Source organism: Spermophilus citellus (genome assembly GCF_964194105.1).
Source record: "Spermophilus citellus genome assembly, chromosome: 3".
Lineage (NCBI taxonomy): Eukaryota > Metazoa > Chordata > Mammalia > Rodentia > Sciuridae > Spermophilus > Spermophilus citellus.
In genome coordinates, this window is record NC_138184.1 from 123301663 (window position 1) to 123326219 (window position 24557).

The window sequence follows — 24557 nt, forward strand, 5'->3', positions numbered from 1 at the left end:
TTATACTTGAGTCTTGCTTTTTTAAAATTGAATTTTAAAATGTTTATTTTTGTTTTCTGTTTCCTTTGTTCTTTGGTTCCTTTTGCTGCTTTTTAATAGTTTCTGAATATTTTTAATATATGATGGCTTTTCAGTTTTATTTAATCTATTTAATTTTCCTTTATATTTTTGTATGTTGTGATGTAAATTATACATACTATAATTTTATTGTCTATTTAGATTTAATATTGCACAACTTCACATAAATGTAGAAAACATACTCATTGATGTATCACTGCCCTTTCACTATTTGTTTAGTTATATGTATTTCATATAATATTAAAAAATCTTCCAAACAGTATTGTATTTTGAACTAAAAGAATCTCACCTATTTTAAAGGACTAGAGAAGGAAAACAAATAGTCTTCTTTAATTATTCAGAAGTTTACTAGTGCTTTACTCTTCTTTTTTTCCCAGAAGATTTTCCCTCTTTTTTGTTTCATCTAAAAGAATTTTCATGAGCAGTTACTGTGGAGAAAGTATGCTGCTGGCAAATTGTTTTATTTTTCTGGCATCTCCAGAAGACTTCTATTTTCTTTTTATTTATTCATTATTTATTCTTATTGGTTGCTCAAAACATTACAATGATCTTGACATATCATATATCATACATTTGATTCAAAAGGGATATGAATTCTTATTTTTACCATGTGTACAGATTATAGGATCACATTGGTTATACAGCCACGTTTATACATACTGCCATACTAGTGTCTGTTGTATTCTGCTGCCTTTCCTATCCCCTTCCTATCTCCCCTTCCCTCCCATCCCCTCCCATTATCTCTCTCTACCCCATCTACTGTAACTCATTTCTCTCTCTCTCTCTCTCTTTTTTCCCTTTCCCCTCACATCCTCTTATATGTAATTTTGTAGAAAAATGAGGGTCTTCTTCCATCTTCCGTGCAATTCCCCTTCTCTCTCCATTCCCTCCCACCTCTCGTCCCTGCTTACTGGTAATCTTCTTCTCATGCTCTTCCTCCCTGCTCTGTTTTGAGTTGCCCTCCTTATATCAAAGAAGACATTCGGCATTTGTTTTTTAGGGATTGGCTAACTTCACTTATCATAATATTCTCTAATGCCATCCATTTCCCTGCAAGTGCCATGATTTTGTTATTTTTTAGTGCAGAGTAATATTCCATTGTGTATAAATACAACATTTTTTTATCCATACATCTATTGAAGGGCATCTGGGTTGGTTCCACAGTCTAGCTATTGTGAATTGTGCTGCTATGAACATTGATGTAGCTGTATCCCTGTAGAATGCTCTTTTTAGGTCTTTTGGGAATAGTCCAAGAAGGGGAATAGCTGGGTCGAATGGTGGTTCCATTCCCAGCTTTCCAAGGAATCTCCATACTGCTTTCCAAATTGGCCGCACCAATTTGCAGTCCCACCAGCAGTGTACAAGTGTACCCTTTTACCCACATCCTCACCAGCACTTGTTGTTGTTTGACTTCATAATGGCTGCCATTCTTACTGGAATGAGATGGTATCTTAGAGTGGTTTTAATTTGCATTTCTCTAATTGCTAGAGATGGTGAGCATTTTTTTGTGTATTTGTTGATTGATTGTATATCCTTCTCTGAGAAGTGTCTATTCAGATCCTTGGCCCATTTGTTGATTGGGTTATTTGTTTTCTTATTGTTTAATTTTTTGAGTTCTTTGTATACTCTGGATATTAAGGCTCTATCTGAAGTGTGAGGGGTAAAAATTTGTTCCCAGGATGTAGGCTCCCTATTTACCTGTCTTATTGTTTCTCTTGCTGAGAAAAAACTTTTTAGTTTGAGTACGTCCCATTTGTTGATTCTAGTTATTAACTCTTGTGCTATGGGTGTCCTATTAAGGAATTTGGAGCCCAACCCCATGAGATGGAGATTAGAGCCAACTTTTTCTTCTGTTAGATGCAGAATTTCTGGTTTGATTCCTAGCTCCTTGATCCATTTTGAGTTAACTTTTGTGCATGGCGAGAGAAAGGGATTCAATTTCAGTTTGTTGCATATGGATTTCCAGTTCTCCCAGCACCATTTGTTGAAGATGCTATCCTTTCTCCATTGCATGCTTTTAGCACCTTTGTCTAATATAAGGTAGTTGTAATTTTGTGGATTGGTCTCTGAGTCCTCTATTCTGTACCATTGGTCTACCCTCCTGTTTTGGTACCAGTACCATGCTGTTTTTGTTACTATTGCTCTGTAGTATAGTTTAAAATCTGGAATCGCTATACCACCTGTCTCACTCTTCCTGCTTAGAATTGCTTTTGCTATTCTGGGTCTTTTATTTTTCCAGAGGAATTTCATGATTGCTTTTTCTATTTCTGTGAGAAATGTCATTGGGATTTTGATTGGCATTGCATTAAACCTATAGAGTACTTTTGGTAATATCGCCATTTTAATGATATTAGTTCTGCCTATCCATGAACAGGGTATATCTTTCCATCTTCTAAGATCTTCGTCTATTTCTCTCTTTAGGGTTCTGTAGTTTTCATTGTATAGGTGTTTCACCTCTTTTGTTAGGTTGATTCACAAGTATTTTATTTTGTTGAGGATATTGTGAAATGGGATGGTTATCCTCATTTCCATTTCAAAGGATTTGTAACTGATATACAGGAATGCCTTTGATTTATGCGTGTTGATTTTATATCCTGCCACTTTGCTGAATTCATTTACTAGATCTAGAAGTTTCTTGGTAGAACCTTTTGGGTCTGCTAGGTATAGGATCATGTCATCCACAAATAGTGCTAATTTAAGTTCTTCTTTTCCTATATTTATGCCTTTAATTTCTTTCATCTGTCTAATTGCTCTGGCCAGTGTTTTGAGAACTATGTTGAATAGAAGTGGTGAGAGAAGGCATCCTGTCTTGTTCCAGATTTTAGAGGGAATGCCTTCAATTTTTCTCCATTTAGAATGATGCTAACCTGAGGCTTAGCATAGATAGCTTTTACAATGTTGAGGTAACTTCCTGTTATTCCTAGTTTTTCTAGTGTTTTGAACATAAAGGGATGCTGTACTTGGTCGAATGCTTTTTCTGCATCTATGGAGATGATCATATGGTTCTTATCTTTAAGTCTATTGATGTGGTGAAGAACATTTATTGATTTCCATATATTGAACCAGCCTTGCATCCGGGGATGAATCCTACTTGATCATAGGGCACAATCTTTTTGATATGTTTTTGTATCCGAATTTTATTGAGGATTTTTGCATCTAAGTTCATTAGAGATATTGATCTGTAGTTTTCTTTCTTTGAAGTGTCTTTGTCTGGTTTCAGAATCAGGGTGATGTTGGACTCTTAGAATGAATTTGGAAGAGCTCTCTCTTTTTCTATTTCCTGAAATAGCTTGAAAAGTATTGGTAGTAGTTCTTCTTTAAAAGTTTTGTAAAACTCTGCTCTATACCCATCCGGTCCTTGGATTTTCTTAGTCTGGAGTCTTTTGATGTCTTCTTCTATTTTCTCCATTGATATTAGTCTGTTTAAGTTGTGTGTATCCTCCTGACTCATTCTGGGCAAATCATATGACTTAAGAAATTTATCGATGTCTTCACTATCTTCTATTTCATTGGAATATAAGATTTCAAAATAATTTCTAATTATCTTCTGTATTTCTGTAGAGTCTGTTGTGATATTGCCTTTTTCATCCTGCATGCTAGTAATTCGAGTTCTCTCTTTTCTTCTCTTCATTAGCATGCCTAAGGGTCTGTCGATCTTATTAATTTTTTCAAAGAACCAACTTTTAGTTTTGTCAATTTTTTCAATTGTTTCTTTTGATTCAATTTCATTGATTTCAGCTCTGATTTTAATTATTTCTTGCCTTCTACTTTATTTGCTGTTGTTTTTCTCTTCTTTTTCTAGGGTTTTGAGATGGAGTATGAGATCATTTATTTGTTGGTTTTTTCTTTTTTGAGGAATGCACTCCAAGCAATGAATTTTCCTCTTAGAACTTCTTTCATTGTGTCCCATAGATTGCAATATGCTGTGTCTGTGATTTCATTTATCTCTAAGAATTTTTTGATTTCCTCCTTTATGTCTTCTGTAATCCATTGATCATTCAGTAACATATTGTTCATTCTCCAAGTGATGTAGGATTTTTCCTTCCTTCTTTTATCATTGATTTCCAGTTTCATTCCATTATGATCAGATAAGATGCATGGTATTATCTCCACTCCTTTATAATTTCTAAGAGTTGCCCTATGGCATAATATATGTTCTATTTTTGAGAAGGATCCATGTGCTATCCAATATATCAACCAATATATGGTTGATATATTCTATATATGTCAGTTAAGTCTAGGTTATTAATTGTGTTATTGAGTTCTGTTGTTTCTTTATTCAACTTTTGTTTGGAAGATCTGTCCAATGGTGAGACAGGTGTGTTGAAGTCACCCATAATTATTGTGTTGTGGTCTATATGACTCTTGAAATTGACGAGAGTTTGTTTTATGAACGTAGCAGCACCATTGTTTGGTGCATAAATATTGATAATTGTTATGTCTTGTTGGTGAATGGTTCCCTTTAACAGTATATAGTGTCCTTCTTTATCTCTTTTGATTAACTTAGGCTTGAAGTCGATTTTATTCGATATGAGGATGGCCACTCCTGCTGGCTTCCGAGAACCATGTGAGTGGTATGATTTTTCCCAACCTTTCACCTTCAGCCTGTGTATGTCTTTTCCTATCAGATGAGTCTCCTGAAAGCAGCATATTGTGGATCTGTTTTTTTAATCCAGGTTACCAGCCTATGTCGCTGTATTGGTGATTTTAAGCCATTAACATTTAAGGTTACTATTGATATATGGTTTGTACTTCCAGTCATGTTTGTTTGTTTATTTTTAATTTGGTTTGTTTTTCCCTCTTTGATTAGTTCCCCCCCTTTACTGAGGTCCTTCCCACTGTTGGTTTTGGGTGCTGTTTTTCATTTTCTCCTCGTGTATTGTTTTGCCCAAAATGCTTTGCAGTGCTGGTTTTCTGGCTGCAAATTCTTTTAACTTTTGATTATTGTGAAAGATTTTTATTTTGTTGTCAAACCTGAAGCTTAATTTTGCTGGATACAATATTCTTGGTTGGCACCCATTATCTTTCAGCATTTGAAATACGTTGTTCCAGGATCTTCATGCTTTCAGTGTCTGTGATGAAAAATCAGCTGTTAACCTAATTGGTTTACCCCTGAATGTAATCTGCCTCCTTTCTCTTGAAGCTTTTAATACTCTCTCCTTGTTCTGTATGTTGGATATCTTCATAATAATGTGTCTTGGAGTTGGTCTATTGTGGTCTTGTATGTCCAGCGTCCTGTATGCTTCTAGGATTTGGACATCCATTTCATTTTTCACGTCTGAAAAGTTTTCTAAAATTATTTCATTCAATAGATTGCTCATTCCTTTGATTTGGGCCTCTATACCTTCCTCTATCCCAATGACTCTTAAGTTTGTTTTTTTAATGATATCCCATATCTCTTGGATGTTTTGCTTGTGGTTTCTTACCAGCTTTTCTGAGTTGACTAGACTCTTTTCGAGATACATTTTGTCTTCATTGTCTGATGTTCTGACTTCTACTTGATCTACTCTACTAGTGATACTCTCATTTGAGTTTTTAATTTGGTTTATAGTTTCCTTCATTTCTAGGATTATTGTTTGATTTTTTTTAATAACCTCTATCTCCCGGTAGAGTTGTTCTTTTGTTTCTTGAATTTGTTTATGTAATTCGTTTTCAAAGTGTTCTTTCACTGTTTACATTTGCAGTCTAATGACCTCTTTAAGATTCTATTCCATCTGAGTCAGGTATGCCTTGAGTTCTTTATCTGACCATTTTTTTGATGCCTCTGGGTTCTCCTGTAAATGTAAGCTGTCCTGCATTGTTTGTAATCCTTTTTTTCCCTTGTTTTTTTTTCATGATGCTCACGTTACTTTCCAGCTCTGTTTGACTGCTGTGTTACTATTTACTCCTATAAATTTGTTTTGGTTTTGTATATCTCTGGGATCTCTTCTTTTTGATGGAAGACTATGCCTAGAGATGTTGGGGTTTATTGTACCTTAAAGCAAATTCATTCTTTTCATAAAAAGCATACAGATTCTGATGGCGTATAATGATCTGCGGTTTGGTCTTAGGACTTTATGTTTAGGTCGGGTGATGTGATTGTATGGGGGTTAGTATATCTTAGCTACCTTTAAAGATTGCTCTACTGAAGGGGGATATTAACGGGAGAATGGACTGGATTATTTGGGGTAGCTAGGGACTTGGGAGCACAATAGACCACCTTGGAACATTCACTTATATGCATTTAGTAAATTACACATAATAAAAGTTGTAATGCTTGGGAGGAAAGGTAGGGGAAGGGAAGGAAGAAGTCACTAAAGAGAAAGAGAGAAAGAAAAATAGGTAGAATTTTAAAAAAGGGAAAAAATTGAAAAGAGAAAAAAAAAAGATAAATGCAGTCTTAGAGTTCTATTTTCTTCTCTTCCAATAAGTGGATCTGTGCCATCTGGGCCAAGCTTCTGCCTTCAATACACTGGAAACAATCCCTGTGAGGCGGCTCCTCTTCCCCAACTGGGCGGCTCACCAATCCTGGTTGCCAGGGCCATTCTTGGTCTCCAGCCCCCGCCCCCCGCTTCTCCTGCCAGCCAGTCCCCACTTACTGGTGCTGTTCTCCACAGATCTAGCTACACTCAGGGCCTGCAGCCCCTTGGTGCCCTGTTCTCTTGAATGACTGGGTACTCTCTCTCTTTGCCATTCACCCAGACCCCAAGGTTGTGGAGCGCAGGGGCTGGGGGCCGTCAGCTTGTTTTGCCTGATTCCCTTCGGTAGCCACGCCCCTGGGAGCTGGCGAAAAAGGCCTCGGCTGTCAGCGCTGGTGGGAGGGGGAGTTGGAGGTCAGGTGCCCCTCCTGATTCCCTCGGCTCCAATAGTCACACTCAAGGAGCGCTGGGTAGAGATTTTTGAGATTTCCCAGCTGTATGAAGAAGGAGGGCTGAGGGTCACACACCTGTGGTCTCAGATTTCGTTGTGAAGCAGTCCCATCCGACGAACTCTGATGACATCAGTTCTCTGCCATGGTGGACGCAGGTCTCCCTGCCGGGGTGTCCAGTGGGAACGGTGGGTCTGGTCTGTCTCTCCTAAATCCCTACCTCAGATCTTGTTCCGCTGGCCCATAGAGGCTCGGTTGGCACCTCCTCAAAAGATCCGAAGTTTTGTTTCTCTATGCTGCTCGAGGGTCTCTGTAGCACTGAGTTGTGGAGGGTCGGCATGTCCCCAATCAATCAGCCAGTACCTCCATGCGCCGGGGATGCCTGGATTCACCCATGCCCAAGCACGCTACGGCCTCTAAGGAGCTCAAAATCCTCGCTTAGGTTTCATCTCAGCCCAACTTTGCTGGACGTTCCTGAGCAGACAGCATCCAGTCGTTCTAAAGTCTCTCTGCCAGCATAGCTGGCTGAGGAGGTCACGGGAGTGCTCCATACACACCTGCCACCATGTTTTCTCTCCCTGAATTGGGATGATGGCAGGGCGCTCGCAAGGCTCCCTCCAGTGAGTCTCAGCCTCAGCTGGAGCCACGAGCCAGGGAGGCAACCCTATTTTCTTTTTAAAAAAATACTTTTTAGATGTTGATGGGCCTTTATTATTTTTTTCAATTATTTGTACGCAATGCTGAGAATCAAACTCAGTGCCTCTCACATGCTAGGCAAGCGCTCTACCACTGAGCCACAACCTCAGCTCCATGAATTCTATTTTCTATGTGTTCTTCATTTCTTGAAATATAGTTTTACAGAGTATGCTAATCAGGGTTTGATTTTGCTTTTGTTTTTCTCATCCCTTCAACGTTCTATTTTGTCTTCTGACTAACATAGATTTGGATAAACTATTCCCAGATTTGAATTGTTCTTTCCTTGTACATAATTTCTCATTTTTTTTCGTATCAAATTTCCAGGTTTTTCTTGTATTCCCATTTTGATTATTATGTTTCTAAACATGGTTTTCTTTATATTTATCTTTCTGGGGGCTCCCTGAGATCCTTCAATCTTTAAATTTATGTTCATCACCAAGTGATATGTATTGCTGCCTTTTCTATTGCCCCTCTCCCTTCTTTTCAAACTCCTCTTCTGTAATGACCATTTTACCCATCGGTTATATCTGTTAATACTATCCTTTTCTTCCCCCAATCATTCTTTCAATTATTTACTCTTCAGTTGGATAAATTAATCTATCTTAAAGTGTTTTACTTTCTTTGCTTCATCTCCATTCTTCTGTTAAGTTTATCACTAAATTTTTATTGCAGATATTCTGTATTTAAATATTAAATTTTTCATTTTTTATTGCTTCTGTTTATCTGCCAAGATTTACTATCTTTTCATTTATTTCAAGTATGCTTTTGACTTTTTCTTGGAACTTATTTATTATAGCTGTTTCAAAGTTATTGTCTGATATTTCAAACATCTGTCCTTGAGTTTACTATTTGTCTTCTCTCTTGATAATAGATATCATTGTCTTTTATTTTTCTGTGGTTTAGTTTGCATTACATCTTAGAGTAATGAATGTTACATTATGTATCACCTGAGTTCTGCTCAAATTATTTAGAGAAAGTTAACATTTTTATTTAAGCAGGAAATATATCCATCTAAATTTAGATCATGAATTCCTTTTTTCTGTTTACTATAATTTAAATATCATGTTCAAAGACTTTACTATGTTGGCCTTTCTCTTATACTTGTGTTCAAGGGTTAGTATGAGATTGTTATGGTTTCAAATTTCAGTTCAGTTTTCTAATATTTTAATGCTGGCTTAGATGTATCTTAGTATGGGGCTGGGGTTGTGGCTCAAGTGGTAGCGCGCTTGCCTGGCCGCATGCGTGCGGCCTGGATTCAATCCTCAGCACCACATACAAAGATGTTGTGTCCACCGAAAACTAAAATAAATAAATAAATAAAAAGGAAAAAATATGTATCTTATGTATGTGTGGTTCAGGAAGTTTATTAGCCTAATCCAGAGTCATACATAGAATAAATTGAACTCTTTCTCAATTGTTCTTTGTCCAAGATTTTGCCTTCATCTGGTCATGTCTTCAGGCTTCATTCCTTGATTCCATTGGCCAGAAAGATGGTCAGTCTGCTCTCATAGTTTCATGTACTGCCATATGCTACTCTGAAACTCAATCCACCTCATGGTTTCCCTCTGAGAGAAAAAAAATTAGAACAAATAGCAAACTCTTACCTTTGTTAGTTGCTTATTTCAACTACCCTTTTAAATTCCCTTAATTTCCTTTGTTTTTTTCCCATATTTTTTAGTGATGCATTATAATTGTACATAATGATGGGATTCACTTTTACATATTTGTGCATACACACAAATGTAAGAATAAAATTTGGCCAATATCATTCCCCAGTTTTCCCCCTTTCCCAACCCTCCTGTTTTTGTATAGATATTTCATTTTAGTCTGATTTCATAATTGTTATCAGTGGGATGAAAGGACATTAGGAGACTAGACCACAATAGCAAAATTGTAACTACTGTTGGGAATAACTGTAATGACAATTCAATAACTAATCACAATAGAACTTTTCAGGTTTTCTGTGGCTGTTTTGATAATTTGTATCCATTTTATATTGATACTCAAATTTATTCCACAAATTGAACAATATTTTTTTTCATTTTTTTTTATTGGATGTTCACAACATTACAAAGCTCTTGACAAATCATATTTCATACATTAGAATCAAGTGGGTTATGAACTCCCATTTTTACCCCAAATACAGATTGCAGAATCACATCGGTTACACATCACATTTTTACATACTGCCATATTAGTGACTGTTGTATTCTGCTACCTTTCCTATCCTCTACTATCCCCCCTCCCCTCCCCTCCCATCTTCTCTCTCTACCCCATCTACTGTAATTCATTTCCCTCCATGTTTGTTATCCCATTCCCCTCATAACCTCTTATATATAATTTTGTAAAACAATGAGGGTCTCCCTCCATTTCCATGTGATTTCCCTTTTTTTTTTCCCTTTCCCTCCCGCCTCATGTCTCTGTTTAATGTTAAACTTTTCTTCCTGCTCTTCCTCCCTGTTCTGTTCTTAGTTGCTCTCATTATATCAAAGAAGACATTTGGTATTTGTTTTTTAGGGATTGGCTAGCTTCACTAAGAACAATCTGCTCTAGTGCCATCCATTTCCCTGCAAATTCTGTGATTTTGTCATTTTTTAGTGCTGCGTAATACTCCATGGTGTATAAATGCCACATTTTTTTTTATCCATTCATCTATTGAAGGGCATCTGGGTTGATTCCACAGTCTGGCAATTGTGAATTGTGCTGCTATGAACATCGATGTGGCAGTATCCCTGTAGTGTGCTCTTTTAAGGTCTTCAGGAAATAGTCCGAGAAGGGCAATAGCTGGGTCAAATGGTGGTTCCATTCCCAGCTTTCCCAGGAATCTCCAAACTGCTTTCCAAATTGGCCGCACCCGTTTGCAGTCCCACCAGCGGTGTACAAGAGTACCCTTTTCCCCACATCCTCGCCAGCACTCGTTGTTGTTTGACTTCGTCATGGCTGCCAATCTTACTGGGGTGAGGTGGTATCTTAGGGTGGTTTTGATTTGCATTTCCTTGACTGCTAGAGATGGTGAGCATTTTTTCATGTACTTGTTGATTGATTGTATGTCCTCCTCTGTGAAGTGTTTGTTCATGTCCTTGGCCCATTTGTTGATTGAGTTGTTTGTTTTCTTATTGTCTAATTTTTTGAGTTCTTTGTATACTCTGGATATTAGGGCTCTATCTGAAGTGTGAGGAGTAAAAATTTGTTCCCATGATGTGGGCTCCCTATTTACCTCTCTTATGAACAATATATTTTTTTCTTTAATGGGTCACAAGATCTATAGTGATATTTTCTTATTCCTAATATTACTCATTTTTTTCCTGATAAATTTTATTAATCTTTTCACAGAACCCGCATTTAGTTTTTCTTGTATTTGTCTGTTTTCTGTTTCATTAATTTTGTCTCATACGTTTAACATTTTCTAAACTATTTTCTTTCATTTGCATCTGGAAATTAATGTGCTGCAGTGTAGCCTAGACCTTTGATTTGATTCTTTTTTTTCCTTTTATAAGTATCTGATGCTACATATTTTCTCTAACATTAATTTAACTGTATCACACTATTTGTATTTTTTGTAGATATTTCAAGTTTTCAATCAGTTCAAATATTTTTTGTAATTTTCTTTGACCCAGGTCATATTCAGTAGTTTTTTTTTAATTCCCATATACCTGAAAATTTCCAACATATACATGTTTATTTACACCTAAATTTCTTCTCTTTAAAAAATTTATTCTGTATTGCTTTAATTCTTTTAAGTGGTTTTGAATCGTTTTGTGGTTCAGAACATATCTTGATGGATGTTCATGTTTACAGAAGTTAAATTTTCTGTATTCCTCTTTTTTTTTTTTTTTGGTTTAGTTTTTGTGATTCAGGAGATTGAGCTCAGGGCCTTACACATGCTAGGCAAGTTAGACAAGTGCTCTGCTACTGAGCTATACTCTCAGAATTTCAAAATTTTATTTTGAAGGAAGGTCTCGTGAAGTTGCTCAGGTTGGCCTCTGATTTGAAAGTCTCCTATGTGAGCCTTCAAGTAGCTGGGATTACATGAATGTGCCTATACCCAGCTTCCCTGTTGTTTATATTTTCAATTTATTATATCAGTTTGTGAGAGTTGAATGCTTGAAGCTCCTGACTATAGTTTTGAATTTGTCCATCTCTACTAAACTACTTTTAGTAGTTCTGCTATATATTTTTAAATTCAGTAGTTAGATAAATAGATATTTAGGATTGATTTCTGTGCATGTGATTTTCCACTCTGTTACCAAAAGCTCAGTTTTTGTCCCTAATGCCAATTCATGCCAATTTAATAAGAATGGTTTTGAGAAAATGGAAAAAGAAGGTTTATTGCTTTGCTAGTAAAGGAGAAGCCGGGGGACTCCTATCCCTGAAGTTGTGGTTCTGCCCATCAGGAAAAACAGAGGGCTTATTTTAAAGAAGCTTTTCAAAGGCACCATTCCAGGTGTTCTCTGAGTGAGGATTGTGATACACTTGTTAATTTGAGAAATAGCCATTGGATCTTCTAATCCATCCCCCAAGTGTGAATTACCTGATTCCTGTGGTAGCTGTAACTCAAAGACAGATAACTCAACCTAGGATGAGCAAAATTAATTTGGTTTCCTGGCCCCCCGTTAGGGAGGGGAAAGTGGAGATGAGGAAATGAAAAGAAAAACTGTATTCCTTTTCAAATAAGACTGACAACAGAAAGGACTGTCATAAGAAAACTGAAGTGGTTATATTAATAGCTAACAAAGTAAATTTTAGAATGTGAAGTGAAACATTTTTTATACCTTCATTATTATATAATATGCCTATATGTACCTGGTAATATTCCTTGCATGAAATCTAATTTATTAGATATTAATATAATCAGTCCGATTTTCTTATGCTTAGGGCTTACATATTTTGGTAGTTAGACATAGACTCTGTAAACATTTCTACTTTTCCAGTTGTACTTTGATATACAAATGTTTTAAGTTTTAATGAACTCCAAATTATCTTATTCTTTTGTTCCTTAATGCTTTTTGGTCATATCAAATAATCTGTTGCCTTATCCAAAGTTATCAAGTCTTAGCCCTGTGTTTCTTTTTTCCCTAGGAATTTTTAAAATTTTTGCTCTTATATTTATGCCATAGATTGAATTAGAGTTATTAAATGTATATGGTGTGAGATGTGGGATCCATTTTTTTCTTCCACACATGGAACACTAATTGTCCCTGCATCATTTGTTGACAACATGATTATTTACATAACTAGAGTACTTGGAACCCTTATCAGTAATCAGTTAATCATAGATGAGTTAATTTCTATTTCACTGGTTTATATGACTGTCCTGATGACATAATTAAACTGTTTTTATTGTGTAGCTTTATAGTAATTTTTGAAATTGGAAGAGTTATATACTACGACTTTATTCTACTACATGATTGTTTTGTCTATTCCGATATGAATTTGAGGATTGCCATTTCCATTTCTTAAAAAAACGGATATTAACATTCTGATAGGAATTCCATTGAATTTGATAATTTGCTTTAGGTAATACTGATAGCTTAATAATAATGTCTTCCTATTCATGAATACAGAAAGTTTATTTATTTAGATGGTTTTTAGTTTCTTTTACTAATGCTTGTATAGTTTTCAGTGCACAATTATTTGATTGCCTTGGTTCTAGTTTAATTCTGATTATTTGATTATCCTCTTTATTGTGGCTTATATTTTCCTGCCTGTGTTAGTCAGCTTTGTGTTGCGGTGACCAAAATAAGTCATAAAAACAATTTAAAGGTTTCAGAAGTATAGTCCATGGTTTGCTGAGTCAGTTACTGTGGGCCCAGGGTGAGACAGAACATCTTGGTGGAAGGGAGTTGTGAAGGAGTGCAACTTATCTCATGGCAGCCAAGAAGGAGAGAGAAAAAGGGGAAAGGGTCACAGGGAAGGTGAACACTTCCAGGGCATGCTCCCAGTGTCTACCTCCTCCAGCCATGCTCCAGCTGCCTACAGTTACTATCTAGTAAGTCCATTCAAACTAGGATGGAATAATTATGTTACAGTTCTCACAATTTAATAATTTCATCTCTAAACATCCCTGCTTTGGAGGTAATGCCTCATAAAAACCACAACATTTTTCCCCTCATCCCCAACTCAGGTTCATCATCCAAAGCAAAATGTTTTTAATTCATCTCCAGGTCTCCATAGTCTCAACAGTTCCAGAATTGTCCAAAGGTCTAAGTTCCAATCTCATCTGAGAGTCAAGGCAAAGCCTTGGCTGTGAGTCCTCATGAAGATCAAATGCAAGTTACATATGTTTAATATATAGTGACGCAGAGTAAGCATTCCCATTCCAGAAGGGAGGAATAGGGGCATAGCAAGAAGGTATGGGACCAAAACAATATCAAAACTCATCTGAGCTAACAAGTCCTATAGCCACATTTGGCACCTGGGGTACATTGTCATGAGATGTTCTCTCCAGCAAGGTTGGATAGCCCACCCCTTTGGACTTCATTCACAAGCTTTCCTTAGCAGACAACATTTATGGATCCTCTTAATTCCTGGAGTCTCCATTTCAACTTCAGCTTTACCTTTACAACTTTACACATCACCCTTTCAGAGGCTGCTCACAGGAATTACAACCCTGCCACACTTTGCCTGACTCCCAAACCTTCCTTAGTAATCTCAGGGGAAGCCTCCATGACCCCCTTACTCTAGCATCCTGTATTCCTGCAAAACCAGCACCATGTGGATAATGCCAGGGTCTTCTGCTAGCCCTGGGGATGATGACTGCAGTAGCCTCTGAGTGTGGAGGTGGCTGAGCACAAGGAAACAATATCCTAGACTCCCCTATGCAAGGGAATTTCCCCTTCTAAAACTTTGAGCCAGCAAGGGATGTAGTCTTGCAAATTTCTGAGATGCCCTCAGACATCTTTCCTATTGTCTGCACACAATCTTAGTATCTCTTCAGTGGCTAGAATCTCTTCAACAAGCATACCTTTCTTGGCTCCTGTTTTATATGCACTTTTCTGGCCATACTGCAAGTTTTAAAAATATGCTTTTTCTGAATTATGTTCCCTGTTCTTACAGTGAACCTGGCTAAAAGTTGCCAGGAAAATCCATCCCACCACCTGAAATACTTTGCTGCCTTGAAATTTCCTCTACCAGATTAATTAGTTTATCACCTTTAAATCCAGCCTTACATAAAGTCTCAGGACATGTATAAAAAAAATTTTCCAGAATATAACATAAGTTACATCTAGTCCAATTCCCAATATAATTTTCATTCCCCTGGAACCTCATGAGAAGTCTTTACTGTTTGCCTGTTGGTCTTCTGAATTCCCACCAGAATCACCAATGAAGCTCCACTTGCAATATTCTTAAAACTTCTACCATCTGCATCTTCAAAGTCTTCCTTGCTTCTTCCACAAACCTTCCTTCTCCAAAAGCTTCTGAACCATACCATCAAGTTACTCATGGTAAAAACCCCACTTCTTGGTACCAATTTCTATTTTGTCAGCTTTGCATTGCTGGGACAAAAATATATAACAAGAACAACTTAGAGAAAGATAAGTTTATTTTGGCTGATGGTTTCAGAAGTGTAGCCTATGGTGGGCTATGTCCGTTGCTCTGGACCCAAAGTGAGGCAGAATATCATGGTGGAAGAGGTGGTAAAATAGTACTACTTGCCTCCTGGTAGTCAGGAAGCAGAGAGGAAAAAAAAAACCAGGAAGGAGCCACAGGGAAAAAGAACCCTTCTAGGGTATGTCTCCAGGGATATACCACCTCCAGCTGTACTCCTTACAGTATAGCTTAATCATCCTCTTAGTGCATACCATGATGTACTGATTAGATTATAGCTCTCACAATCCAGTCATTTCATCTCCTACATAAACAGTGTCTGTTATGGGATACCTCAAATCCAAACTATAAAACTGTCTCTTTTCATACTGGTCATCTTTGTTTAGATTATAGATTTTTTTTGAATTTTATGTTATTTGGTGCTGGCTGTTTTTGTGCTCCTGCAGACATTATTTTTTATCATTTTATGTCTTACTATTATAATTTGGAAGGAAATCCCAGTTCAGTGTTCTGTCTAGAGGTAATTATTTCCTCTATCTTCTAAATCCTCTTCCCAGTGGCCTGTGAATTATGAGTTTTCCTTTCTGGCTGTTGGGAACATGCACTGTTAATCAGCCTGAATGATTACTAGGCACCGTTCCTTCTAATGCTGTCAAAATAGATGGTTCTTTCCCTAGCCTGAGGTTAGCTTCCTCATCACACTGTGCTGATTTGTTTTTTATATTTGGGAAAGATGTACTGATCATCTCCAAAGTTCTGTCTTTATGCAGCTACCTTGTCTGTGGTACACAGTCTTAAGAACTCTAGTTTTTTTTTTTGTTGTTGTTGTTGTTTTTTTGTCTTCTCCAACTCTTAGCTTGGTTATTCTCTTCAATTTAAGAACTTTTTTGGGCTTATCTTAGTGTCCTGTGCCATAATTTGGGAACTTTTGGCAGTAAGCAATGGCAACTGCTTATTAATTTTAGGCTTACTCTTGTAGGACTCATATTTTTTGTTTCCTATCTCTAACGGATCACTGTCCCTTCTGATTCAATATCCAGTGTCTTGGAAAACATTATTTCCATGTGTTTTGCATAGTTGCTATTATTTTTGGTTGTTTCAAGCAAGATACTAAATTGATTCTGGTAATAGTAGCTTGTAATTCTAAGTTAAGGCTAAGGAACTTCCTTTAGCCTACCTTTTGTTACAGCATTATAATCCTCAATATTCTACTTTTTATTACAAAGCATCTTTTTTTAACCTTTAGTGTTGAACGATATATTTTTCTGATTAAAAGTGAGCTTCTATTCATATAGATCTCCCAAACTCTGTCATATTTTAAGTATTTTTCTGCATACTTTTCAGAGTTTCTCTTTATTCAGGGTTTACAACAGTTTGATTCTAGTGCCTGAGAATGGAAATCTTTGTCAATTTTATATTGAGTGTATCCTGAGTTTCTTTGTCTTATTCTTTGATGATTGTCATTAAATTAAGGGCATTGGGGCATTTATTTATTTGTTTGTTTGTTTGTTTGTTTTCTACATTTTTCAGTCTGTCCTCTCTTTTTGTTTATCAGTTGCATCCATGTTACACAAATTTATACTGGGCCAAGCATTAAATGAAACTATTCATTCTTTTTACTGAGTTCAAATTATACAATATAAAATTGGACATTTTAATGTGAAATTTTGTAGCATTTAATATAATCACAGTATTAGGAAACCACTATATCTTGTTCTAAAACAATTTAATTATTTCAGGAAGAAACCCTATATTTATTAAGCAGTTATTCCCATTCTCCTCTACCCTGAAACTCTGGCAGTTACCAGTTGACTTTCTGTCTCTGTAGATTTATCTATTCTGGATATTTCACATAAATGAAAACACAAAATATGTATCATTTTATATTTGGTTTATTTCACTTAGCATAATGTATTACTTAGCATGATGTAGTATATATCTACATCTACTTGTGGCTAAATAATATTTCATACTATGTGTATGTATACAAATTATATACATATGTGTATAAATATAATCTCTCCATTCATAGCATTTGGAGTGTTTCCAAATTTTGAATATTGTGGTTTCTGGTGCTGTGAACATTTATGAAAATGTATCTGCTTAACTACCCATTTTCTGTTCTTTTGGGTAAATAACAATAATGGAATTACTGGATCATATTCTGTTTTTAACTTTTTGAGTATGTGCCAAATTGTTTTTCACAGTGGCTACTACATTTTATTGTCCCACTAGTAACATCTGTGGTTACTTGTTTGTTGCATGATATCTTGGGTAACACTTATTATTTTCCTTTAACAACAAAACATACAACCCAACTTTTAACCATTTTAGTGTGTATGAAGTAGTGTCTCATTTAGTGTTAATTTGCATTTCCCAAATGACCAATGTTATATTGAGCATCTTTTACTGGGGTTGGTGGCTATTTGTGTATCTTCTTGGGGGTTGCCTATGTAAGTGTGTTGCCCCTTTGTCCAATTGAGTTTTTGTCTTTTTGTTGTTGAGTAATAAAAGCTCCAGATATTCTGTATCTTAGACCTTTGCAGATATATGTTTTGCAAATATTTTCATGTATCCTCTAATTTGTCTTTTATATTATTATTAATAATCTGGAAATTTATTATTAAAACAGATTTAGAGATTTGGCTTATATATTATTTTTCTTTTATTGCTCATTCTATTAGTGTCATATCTAAGACATTATTACAAAATCCAATATACAAAAGTTTCCTGTTTTCTTCAAATAAGTCATCAATGTATTTTGTGCTAATTTGTTCTATATATATTTTAGTTGTTAATAGACCTTTATTTTATTCACTTATTTTTATGCAGTGCTGACAATCAAACCCAGTGCCTCATAAATGCTAGGCAAGTACTCTACCACTGAGCCACAACCCCAACCCTTGTGCTAAGTGGCTTGAAATATGAGTCAAAATACATTCTTAACTGTACAGCTACCTAGTCATCCCAAAATTATGCTGAAGAAATGTCTATTTTCACATTTCATGCACTTTTCATCATTGATGGAAATCAGTTGTCTTAGATATATAAGTTTATTTCTAGATTCTCAATTCTGTTCCATTATGTTTTTCCTTATGCTAGTATTATAGTTTATTATTATGCAGATTTTTAGTAAGTTCTTAAATTTTCATGTGCGATTTTTGTCAGCTTTGTTTGTATTTTCAAGTTTCGGGTGCTTAAGACCACTTGTAATTCCATGTAAATTTGAGGATCATCTTTCCATTTCTTCAAATAAAGCTGATAGAACTTTGATATGGATTATATTTAATATGTACATTGTTTTTTATAGTATTGCCAAAAATAAAAAGAAGCAAAACCATTTAAATGTAAATTACACTTGGACACCTCCCCCCAAAAAAAAAAACTGTTAGAGCTAATAAAGGAATTAAGTTGTAGGATACAAGGTCAACACACACAAATCATTTCATTAGTAGTACATGCATGCAAGTTTGTGTGGGGGGTGAGAGAGTGAAGGAGAGATGGGGAGGAAGAGGGAGATTGATTTTTCCATTTAAGCAATGGGCAATAGGTTGCATCCACTTCTTGGCTATTGTGACTAATGTTATAGAGAACACAGATGTGCAGATATCTCTTAAGTTCCTGTAGTCATTTCTTTTGGATCTATATTAGGATAAGTTGCCACAATAAAATTTCATAGATTGGGTGTCTTAACAGAAATAAAGTTTCTCACAGTTTTGAAGATCAGGGTTCTGTTCAGATAAGTTCCTGGTAAAGGTATTCTTCTTGGTTGCAGATAACCATCTCTGATTATGTCCTCACAGGGCCTTTTCTTTGTGCATGTTGATGGAAAGAAAGAAAAAGAGAGTGCACATAATCTCTGTGGTGTCTCTTATTTGACACTAGTCCTATTGGATCGTGGCCCAATTCTACTCATTTTAGTTTACTATCTTAAAGACACTGTCTCTAAATATATCCTCATCAGGGATTAAGTCTTTCATATCAGTTTGATGGTAGATACAGACATTGGGACTATAAAGTCTTCAAATATGTCTTTAAAACCCTGATTTCAGGTTTTCAGCTAAATACCAGAATCAGAATTTCTGGATCACATGGTAATTCTATTCTTAATTTTTTGAGGAGCCATCATTACTATGTCCATAGCTACCATTTTACATTCACATTAAGAAAGTACAAGGTTCACAATTTCTTCATTCCTTACCAGCTCTTATTTTCTGTTATTGTGATACTTGCCATCTTTAATGTGTTTGAAATGGTGTCCCATTGTGGTTTAGATTTGTATTTCTAATGTTAAGGGTCTTTTCATGTATTATTGGCATTTTATAATGTCTTTTTTTTTTTTGGAGTTAATATCTATTCAAGACTTCTAAGCTTTTTTTTTTTTTGGTACTGGGGATTGAACATAGGGACACTTTTAGCCAGTGAGTTACATCCCAGCCCTTTTATTTTTTATTTAGAGACAGGGTCTCATTAAGTTGCTCAGTTTTGAACTTGTAATCCTCCTGCTTCTGCCTCCCAAATCACTAGGATTTAAGGCACATACCCCACACTTAGCCACATCCATTTTTAACTGGGTTGTTTTTGTGTTATTGTTGAGTTGCAGGAGTTTTTAAGTATATTTTGATATTAACTCCTTACTAGATACATCATTTGCAAATATTCTTTCCTTTTTGTTATATTCATAAGGTCTTTTGATGAATAAAGGTTTTAAATTTTAATGAAGTTCAATGCATTTATTTTCATTCATTGTGTTTTTTTTTTTTTTTGTGTGTGTGTGTGTGTCAGTGAGAGAAATCATTACAAAATCCAGGGTCATGAAATTTTTCCCCAATATTTTCTTCTAAATATTTTACAGTTTTAGCTCTTAAGTTTGTGTCTTAGATCCATTATATGATATAAGAGCCCATGTTCGGTTTATGTGCATATCTATTTTTCTCAATACCATTTATTGAAAAAACAATTGCCCTCTCCTCATTGAATAATCTTAGTAGTATTATCAAAATCATTTGACCCAATGAGTTTATTACTGGATCTTCAGTTCTGTTTCATTGGTCTTCATGGCTTTCTGCATGGTAGCACTACATTGTTTTGATTACTAGTTTTATGTTTTACAATTAGGAAGCATGAGATCCTAACTCTGCCCTTCTTTCTCAAGGTGTTTTAGCTATTTGGTTTATCTTGAGATTCCAAATGAATTTTAGGATGCAGATTTCCATACCTGGGGAAAATAAAAGACATTTAAATTTTGATAGGAATTGCATCGAATACATAAATAGCTTTAGGTGGAGCTACATTTTAATGGTATTGTCTTCTAACCCATGGTGATGTGGTGTATTCTCTTTTACTTGTGTCTTTTAGTTTATTTCACTGATCTGTGTTAGTATTTTGCCAACTTGGTTAAATTTATCCCAAAATATTATATACTAATACATTGTAAATAAATATTTTTGTAATTGCCAGATAGGATTGTTTTATCATTGGTGTATTTAAACAGAACTTGTAACTGAAAATTTTTATCCACTGGACAACAATTTCCCATTACCCACCCCTAATCCCCTAGTAACTACTGTTTTTCTTTCTGTTTCTATAAGTTTTACTACTTCAGATAACATCTTTTAAGGGGACTCATGCAATGTCTTTTTTTATGATTGATTTATTTTACTTAGCACAGGCTTATTTGTGTTGTAGCACATGACAGGATTTCCTTCTTGTTTGAGGGTGAATTTTATTATGCATTTTCCATTTTATGTATGTTTGTCCTCCCGTCTACCAGTGGACAACTTCGTTGCTTCTCCCTCTTAACTACCATGAATAATGCTTCATTAAACATGGGTGTGTAAATATCTCTTTCAGATCTTGCTTTTAGTTTTTTTGGGTATACATTCAGAGGTGGGTTTGCTGGATCATATGGCAATTCTATATTTAATTTTTTTGAGGAACCTCCATTATGTTTGTGTTTTTCATAGAAGTTTTGTATTCCCACTAACAAGGCGAAAAGTTTCCAAATTTTCCACATCCTCACCAACATTCATTTATTTTTCCTCATACTAATCTATATAAGGTGATACCTCATTATAGATTTTATTTGCCTTTCTCTTACAATTACTGATGTTGAGCATCTTTATATGCTTTGTCCATAGGTGTTTCTTTTTTATGATTCCTCCATATACATGGCTGATATTAAATGTCTTAATTTTTCTGAGAATTTCCTTGGTTCTTTTATAGCCTTAGGTATTGTGTTCATGCGTAATCTCTTGCCCATGCATGTATGGATTTGTAGTTATGGTTTTTAGGAACCATACCTATGGCCTGAGATATGACTTGTGCCATCATCAAGTCCAATGGCAGGCATCCCTCATGCATTTAAGAGTGCCAATTCTGTCTGCTCTGTTCTCTCAAGTATGTGGAGTGGAATTTCCCAGAACTGTATTGAGGAGGATGTTGGGCATGAGTGAGTAAAAATGCCATAAAATTTCCCACTATTTTCCCCACTATTTTCTTTTGCAGGTATTTTGTTTTGTTTTGTTTTGTCTGTGTGTTCACTGGATTGCTATAGATATTTGACTTGTTTTCAGAGCTCTTATGAAGTTACTTTGTCCTATACCTTGTAGTTTACTTAATATTTTCATGAGAGAACTGGGGTGCAGAGCTTCCTATTTCAGCATCTTGTTGAACCTTCTCTCAGTATATATTTTGATGTTTATTTGCATTGTTTAGATTCTGGTTTATTTTAATACTTTTTTGGTATAGTAAAAAGCTCATAAGTTAACCAATTGTATTTTTCTCTTTTGGTGTATATTTTTAAAGTAGTTTTTCTATTCTTTCTCATTGATTTATCTGGGTAGTTTATATATTCTGAATCATATTCTTTTGTTGATTACATAGCTGCAGTTATTATCCTAATGTGCTCCTTGATTACTACTTTAAAATTTTATTAAGTCCTTATTTTATTATCAAGTACTTTTACTAGGTTCATGTATGTATCTTTTAAAGAAATTCCTTATCTAAAATTTGAGAAGGTTTTTTCCAGTACTTTCTTGTCATTTGTTTATAAGTCAATACTAAGTCATCAGTGCATCCTTCTTTCTTTAATAAATGTAGTCCATTTATCTTGTTCTATATGTTTAAATTCCATTTTAACATTTTCCCTCAAATATGCTTTACAGAGAAAAATATTTTAGTATTACAATACTAGGAAAGAATACTACAGATAAGGATTCTCTAGTATTAGACATATTATATCACGAAAGTTTGTTATTTCTAATAGCTATTGCAAGATCATATATACATAATCATGAACTCAAAATTATGCCAATATTATTGGTTCTTTTTGTGACAAACAGTATAAACTATGTATGTAAAAATAGCATGAAGATTTCTCTTCAGCTTGTGCTGTGATTTAACACTTCCAATAAATTTTCTTAGCATTACCATATTTGTGTTTTCAGGAAATATTAATGTGTGATTTGAGAGAAAAGGCATTATGATCACATACGTTTGAGAAAACATACTGTAATAACATCATTGGGACTTTAGTATGTACATTATCAGTTTAAAGTTTTTTGTTATTTGTAAAGCAAAACACATCTATTTAACATTGGTGAATTCGTATTTTTTTTCCATCTGAAACATTACATTCCAAATAAAACATCTACTAATATTTGAAAAAGTCTGTGGAATATACTATTGAAAATATTTCCTCTTAATAAATAGTTAAAATATTTCCTAATTTTAAAAACTACTTCTTAAAACTTAAAACAATATGAAATTAAATAGTAATAGTATAATAATCCAAACATTAACACATATTATTATAACGCTGGAAGAATTTATTTGATGTCCTATAACATCCATACCTTATATGTATGACTGAGATCCTTGTCCAACTACTCTTTCAATAGGAAAAGGAGAAACAGGTTAGATACTCAACCTAGTTAGAATTCTGCATGACAGAATGTGAAATGCATGCCTCTACTTGCAGTGGATGAGATGATAATCCCAGAGTGCATTCTGGTTAGGCATTTATTGATTGCATATACACTGAGTGCTTTTTCATAGAAGTTATCTCATTTTAATCCTTATGTTAATATTATGAATTTGGCTATTATTTTACCTGCTTTACAAATGAGGATAGTCAAATTTAGAGACTTGAATGCTTTACCTGGGATTCCAGAGTAAATCTCATTAACAAATGGTATTTGAACTCTGTTTCTTTCTGCACTTCTTTAACTTTCTGTCATGAAGAGATACGATATGATAATATATTCATGGCATTATCTTTATATTAGGGATTATCAAATTAATTTAAATTAGCATTTTTTCAAATTTTATTATTAGCAAGTAGTAAAAATAGGACTTGAAATCACAAGATTATTAAAAATAAGCTGTAGTCACTTTGCAGATTGGAGCTACCTTTACAAATCTAAGGCACAGTTTATGATGGGCCATCTGATAAGCACAATTCGTTGTACCTGTGATGTTGACATCTAGTGGCTTCTGCTATAACTGAAAGAATGATCTATTCAACCTTTGAACTCAACATTGTATTACCAGTAAAAATTAGTCTAGATTATAGTCTTTGTCTGAGCCAAGATCAGAGTGAAAACTTTTATTATATCATTTTACCTAAATGAAGAATATAGAGTATTAAGTTGCCAGTGGCAGGAGGGAAGAGAAACAGGAGTTTTTAATAGGCATAGAGTTGCAGTTTTGCAGGATGAAAATATTCTGGAAATTGGTTATACATGTAAGTATACTTAACAATACTGAAGTTACAATTAAAAGGGGTTAAAGACATTAAATTATATGTATTTTACCTCAATTAAAATAACACTTAAGAGAATCTTTCACAATTTATGCTACATACAAAGTTAATTTATATGACATTTTGGGGACATATTACTTACTAATTTATTGTTTATTCACAGTGATCTGCAGCCCTGGATCTTATAATCCCCGTGATGGAATTCACTGCCTTCAGTGCAACAGCAGTTTGGTGTATGGAGCAAAAGCATGCGTATAGGACATTATCTTGAATTATTTGGTGGTTTATTAAACATAAAAGTATATTTTTGAAATATTAATATATAATAAATCACTATTATGCTAAAATTAAATAATCAGATTTTACAAAAAAAGGTCTCATTGTTTTAATCATAGTATGTCCACATACTTTTAAGTGTGAACATCCTGTTATCTTTATCCATGAATGCTAAACCTACATATGACTTCAGAATATCTCTTGTAGTATCACTGTTTAAAAAATAGTTTTAAATATACTGTATTAGATTAGCCCAGAAGATTTTGCAGGGTTTTAAAAATATGTATCCCATTTTCTTTACTATATATTCACTGGACTCAGGTCACCACATTTTTTTATAACTTTGAT

The 24557-nt window shown here is 34.8% G+C and overlaps 1 protein-coding gene across 1 annotated transcript in view; it reads left to right on the forward strand.

Annotated features, from left to right (window-relative positions):
* The window catches only part of ZPBP (zona pellucida binding protein), a gene marked incomplete at its 3' end in the record, with an annotated part of 99984 nt that extends 75793 nt beyond the window's left edge, over window positions 1-24191 (forward strand). The window contains exon 8 of the mRNA XM_081288247.1: window positions 24097-24191. Within this exon, the coding sequence (XP_081144373.1) occupies window positions 24097-24191 (95 nt within the window). The remainder of the gene's footprint in view (window positions 1-24096) is intronic.
* Window positions 24192-24557: the final 366 nt, after the last annotated feature.